This window comes from Eumetopias jubatus, unplaced genomic scaffold, assembly GCF_037043125.1.
Source record: "Eumetopias jubatus isolate StellerSeaLion01/CBP00866 unplaced genomic scaffold, mEumJub1_p1.0 scaffold_12, whole genome shotgun sequence".
Lineage (NCBI taxonomy): Eukaryota > Metazoa > Chordata > Mammalia > Carnivora > Otariidae > Eumetopias > Eumetopias jubatus.
This window is the reverse complement of record NW_028274818.1, coordinates 110,441,727-110,447,453: the sequence shown is the minus strand read 5'-3', so window position 1 is coordinate 110,447,453 and position 5,727 is coordinate 110,441,727. Positions and strand designations below refer to the sequence as shown.

Below are 5,727 nucleotides of genomic sequence, written 5' to 3'. Positions count from 1 at the left end.
TACATGTGGATATAATGATTGCTTTTCCTCCTGCCCACAGTCCTAATTTGCTGCTTATTTAAGAATATGTCCTTTAATGATTTAGCTTTGAATCTATCAATATTTTATAGTGGAAAAGGGAGTGACAGACACTTCTCTGAGAACATAATTTAATTATAATTAATGGGTTGAGTACCTGGGTCCTATTCTTCAGAGGCCGTGTCAAAGGGAGATGTATTTATTTTTTTATTCCTGTGTAGGGGGCCTGATTGGTTGCCACCCCAAAGTTACTTTTCCCTTCCTCCCACCCCTCCTCCCCAGCCCTGTGCCTTGGTTTTACGGAGCGGGGCGGGGGGGGGGGGGGTCAGGGTGTCTCCACAGCCGACCCCCACCTCTGTTTCTATAGCCCGGCGGCGGCCAGTCGGAAAGGGCATTAATTATGCCTTCTTATTGACAGGGCGCTACATTCTGTAGGAGTCATTCTCTTTGGAGTCACCTCCTCCCCTGCCCCCTCCGCTCCTTCCTCTTCCTCCTCCCTTTCCTTCCTCCTCTCCCCCGCTGCCTGCAGCCGGAGAGGAGATGAGAAGCCCTTGTAGTTTTAAATTCAATGTGACAGTTTCGGAAAGAGCGGATGATGAATCTCCTATTATTGGATCAGTCTATTTGCCGCTCAATGTCTCTCTGTAATTGGAGCAACATCACTTTAAAGGTTCAGAGAGTACAGCATTTCTGGTGAAAAATCCCCACAACACGCCGGTGAATGTTTTAAAGGGAAATCTATTAGTGATTTGCAGAGGGGCGGGGAGCCGGGGGAGGCGCGGGCTCCGGCCAGCGGGGATTGGAGTGGGGGGCTCGCCGGGGACCCCTGCCTGGACAGCTCCCCGAGCCGGCGCCCGCCCAGCGCCGGGCCGCGCCCCTCCCTCTCTACTGCCCCCCCCCCTTGTTGTGACAGTTCCTGATACTGTTTATTGAGGTGCATGTCAGGTATAATTAGCAATCGATATGGAAAACGTTTCCTTGCACCCAGCACGCCTCTGACGTCAGAGCCGATTAGCGCTTCTTATTGGTCCCAAATTCCCCGGGCCGCGGCTAATTATCGGGAGCTTGATGTTGATAAAGTAAAGCGCCGGAGTGCGGGCGAAGCATGTGTAGGGCTCCGGGTCCCTGTCTCCGCCGCCGCCGCCGTCCGCGCCTCCCGCCGCTGGCCCGCCCCGGCCCCGGCCCGCGCCCCCGCGCCCCGCCGCCGGCCCCGCCGGCCCCCAGCGCGAGATGATGGACGGCCGCCTCCTGGAGCACCCGCATGCCCAGTTCGGGGGCTCGCTGGGCGGCGTGGTGGGCTTCCCCTACCCGCTGGGCCACCACCACGTGTACGAGCTGGCTGGCCACCAGCTGCAGTCGGCCGCCGCCGCCGCCGCCGCCGCCTCGGTGCCCTTCTCCATCGACGGCCTGCTCAGCGGCTCTTGCGCCGCCGCCGCCGCCTCGGTGGTCAACCCTACGCCGCTGCTGCCGGCCGCCTGCGGGGTGGGAGGCGACAGCCAGCCCTTCAAGCTGTCAGGTAGGTGCGGCGGGCGGGGAGGGCACGGGGGGTTAAGCAGGGCACCCTTGTCGGGAGCGGGAGTTGGGTCTCGGGCGGCTGTAGAGCGGGCGCCGGCTGCCGAGGCTCAGGGCGCTCTCCGTCCGCCACCCCGGCGCAGAGCTCCCAGGCCCGGGCAGCCGACAGGTATGGAGGGGGTGGATGTGGCCTGGGCCCTGGCTGAGCCGTGCGGCGTCCTGTGCGTGCCCGCAGACTCGGGGGACCCCGACAAGGAGAGCCCCGGCTGTAAGCGGCGGCGCACCCGCACCAACTTCACCGGCTGGCAGCTGGAAGAGCTGGAGAAGGCTTTCAACGAGAGCCACTATCCCGACGTGTTCATGCGCGAGGCGCTGGCGCTGCGCCTGGATCTGGTCGAATCCCGCGTGCAGGTAAAGACCCGCCGTTCCTCCCGGGAGCCAGCATCCCGCCACTAGGCCAGCCCGGCGCCGGCCCCGCCTTTGTTCTAGGTGGGAGACCGCGGCCCCCCCCCCCCCCCCCCGCCCCGCGCTCGCCTGCCCGGAGGTGGTGCTGCGGTTCCGGGGCTCCGAGCCTCGCGGGGAGAAAGCCCCAGGCGGCTTGGGAGGGGCCCACGACGGCCCAAAGTAGCCAGAACAGCTGCTGCGTCCGAACCGGGTGCTGCGTGCTGGGGGTCGGGCGACGAAATGGGCGCGAATTGAGGTCTCCGAGGGCTGGGCGGGAGAAGCGGCGGTGGGGGGGAGCCAGCCGGGCTAGGATCTGGAAGAAACCCGGAGCAGGTAGACCCCGCGCCTCCTGGCCCTCGCCCGGGGTCTCCGGCACCGGCCTGGAGCAAACGCGTTTGTTTGCTTATCTCTCGCCTCTAAAATAGTCAGGTGGAGACCTGTATTTATTCTTTGCTTTGCAGGAGGTTAGCTGAGGAAGGGGAGGCGGAAACTTAGACAGTTAACACATGGGGGGGCGCTGAATCTTTACTACTCTCGGTTATATCTCCCCCACCCCACCCCCCATACTTCGATTTCATTCGGAGACTGCCGGCGTTATTCTTTTTAAAAATACAGCGTCTATGTGGTGGATTGAAAATTCAAGATGAATTGTGCATAATCGGATGTTTCCCCGAAGTATAGAAATCTTTTTCTGGGGTTGGTGTGGTGGTGAGTGGGGTGTGCGGCTGTAGCTGTGGGTGCAGGGCTTTGAGGCAGAGGACGGCAAGACGCCTGTTTAGCACCAGTAGCTTTGTCTAAAAAGGTGTTCTCGACCTGTGCTTGCACTGCCCCTCATGACCTCTTCTGTTTGTAAATCCTTTCGTCCAATTTGTGTAAGTGTCTTAAGCAAAGACCCCTTCGTTTCTCCCCTGTACAGTAATGAGCATTTCTTGGTGACAAGTGAGCATGGAATTTGCACCAAAAAAAAGAGAAGTATTTGAAGGAAGGAAGGAAGGAAGGAAGGAAGGAAAGCAGTTACAGCCTTGGAGAGGCTTGGCACCAGCAAGGCTCCCTGTGACCAGGCCTGGCTTGCTATTGTGCCGGGTCTCTCCGTGGCCACAACAAAGAATTCGAATTATCGCGATCTCTTGGGGAGGGTGGTGTGCCTGAGGCTCAGCGGGGATTTGACTGTGTGTGTGGTGGGGAGCCAGTGTCTAGGGCTGCTGTTCCCCAGGACAAGGCCTGCAGGGAGGGTAGAAGAGGCTGGGTGGGCCCAGGCCTCCTCTGCACCGCCTGGCAACTGGCCTCTTGCTTTCCTGTCTGCCTTGCTCCCTGGCCTGGGCCAAGCACAACCAGTCTCAGGGGCTGTGTTGGTGCGTTGGTCTGGAGCCCCCAGAAAGAAGGATGTGTGCTAATGTGTTGGGGGCAGGCTGCTGGAAACCCTCCCCCTAAGTTTGGCTTCCCAGGACCTTCTGGAAGAAGCAGCACCCAGATTTCCCTTCACGGGACACCCCCAAATCTGGCCTTTGACTCAGTCTCCGGGGGCCGAAGACAGGTTGTGGAGGGCAGCTGAGCCCAGCCACTGGTGGTCCTCAGGCCAGATGGCCAGCACCAGGCCAGGCAGGCCGCTTAGAACAGGAGCTGTGAGAAGCCAAGAGGGGCGAGGAGGGGCCCTGCTCCCTGCCTGCCTCCCGACCAGGAACCAAACGCCCTCAGGGGCCAGACCCGCCGTGCCCATCGAAGGGGCAGCTCCCAGTTCCCCGAGGTGAGAAGCCAGAGTGGGAAGCTGGCCGAGAGGCCCCCATCTACCTCTTTCTGGGTGGAAAAGATGCTCTTGGAACCTGCAGCTTGAGTGCTGAAACCCAGCTCAGGGCCGGCTGGGCCGCGTGCCTTGGCTCCCGCCCCCTGGCCGGGGCCGAGGTTGTACAGGCCTGTCTGGGGGGAGTGGGGACGCCCGAAGCCCCAACAGCAAGCCCGCCGCCTGATTGTGCCTTCCTTTCCCCTATCCGGCTGCTCTAGGTCTGGTTCCAAAACCGCCGGGCCAAGTGGAGGAAGAAGGAGAACACGAAGAAGGGCCCGGGGCGGCCGGCTCACAACTCACACCCGACCACGTGCAGTGGCGAGCCAATGGACCCAGAGGAGATCGCGCGCAAAGAATTGGAGAAGATGGAGAAAAAGAAGCGCAAGCATGAGAAGAAGCTGCTGAAGAGCCAGAGCCGCCACCTGCACTCGCCGGGCGGCTTGTCCCTGCACAGCGCACCCAGCTCCGACAGCGACAGCGGCGGCGGCGGCCTGTCCCCGGAGCCGCCCGAGCCGCCGCCGCCGGCCGCCGCGGCCAAGGGCCCTAGCGCGCACGCCCCTGGCGCCGCAGGTTCCGCGCCCGCACCGCCGGGCGAACCGCCCGCGCCCGGCACCTGCGACCCCGCCTTTTACCCGAGCCAAAGAAGTGGCGCCGGCCCGCAGCTACGGCTAGGCCGCCCCGCGGACAAGGATGCGGCCCCGTGTGCGCCCGGGGCGGCGGTGGAACGTGGCGCCGCCGGCCTGCCGAAGGCCAGCCCGTTCAGCGTGGAGAGCCTGCTGTCCGACTCGCCGCCGCGCCGGAAAGCCGCCCCCGCCAACGCCGCGGCAGCCGCCGCCGCTGCAGCGGCCGCGGGGCTGGACTTCGCGCCCGGGCTGCCGTGCACGCCGCGGACCCTCATTGGCAAAGGCCACTTCCTGCTCTACCCCATCACGCAGCCGCTCGGCTTCCTGGTGCCGCAGGCCGCGCTCAAGGGCGCAGCGGGTCCGGAGCCCGCGCCGAAGGACGCGCCGCCCGCACCCGCCGCGCCGCCGGCGCCGCCCGCTCAGGCCAGCTTCGGGGCCTTCTCGGGGCCCGGCGGTGCTCCGGACTCGGCCTTCGCGCGCCGCAGCCCCGACGCCGTCGCTTCCCCGGGGGCCCCCGCCCCGGCGCCCTTCCGGGAGGCGGCCCTGGCTGCGGCCGAGGGCGGCGGCGGGGACTGCGCGGGTTCGGGGGCCGCCTGCCCAGCGGCCGCACTGCCGCCCCCTCTCGCGCCGTCGCCCGGGCCGGGCCCGCGGGCTCCCAGCCCCGCTGGGGAGCCGGCTTTGTGCGGGGCCCCAGAGCCAGGCGCCGAGCGCGGACCCAGCGCGCCGGATGGCGAGGAGGTGGACATGGACTGAGGGGCGGCGGGGCCGAGAGAGGCGCTCAGCCGTCCCGCGCCCGCTCGCTCAGGCTCGACTCACACAACGAAATCAGGTGATGGGCTTAGAAACACTGCTTTCTCCTTTTTCTTCTGCTTTCTTCCTTTTATTATTATTATTTTTTAAAGAAAACCGCTGTATCAATTCGGACCTAGGCAGCAACCGCAAGATTTGGGGTGAGACCCTCCTCCTCTCGGGGGAGCAAAAAACAAAAACCCCATATCCCCCACAAAAACCCACAACAAGAATCCTCAGCCTTGTAAAATGCAAAAATGTCTAAGAATATTTATATATGTACCATTTTTGATAAATAAAGCTGGTCAAACGCAAGCTCTCAGGTCCATCTTTTTCAAATTTCCGAGCGCCCAGTATGGCCCCTCCTCCCCTTCGTATTCCACTCCTCTCCCCGCGGGCGGGGCAGGGACGAGGCTCCTCACCTCCCCCGAGGTCCGCGCTTAATGTCGCCTTTTGTGTGCGTGTGTGTTTGTGTTTTCTGATTGAACAAATTTATGCATCCGCAGCTCCCCCTCTCCTGCCCTCCCTCGCGCTCCCCCTCCCACCTGGCGCCACACACGC

General features: G+C 63.2%; 1 protein-coding gene across 1 annotated transcript; it reads left to right on the top strand.

Annotated features, from left to right (window-relative positions):
* The first annotated feature begins 1,248 nt into the window (after nt 1-1,248).
* Nucleotides 1,249-5,130, top strand: UNCX (UNC homeobox). Its single transcript, XM_028091834.1, has 3 exons — nt 1,249-1,534; nt 1,766-1,941; nt 3,973-5,130. The coding sequence occupies exons 1-3, from the start codon at nt 1,249-1,251 to the stop codon at nt 5,128-5,130; spliced, it is 1,620 nt and encodes a 539-aa protein (XP_027947635.1).
* The last annotated feature ends 597 nt before the right edge of the window (nt 5,131-5,727 follow it).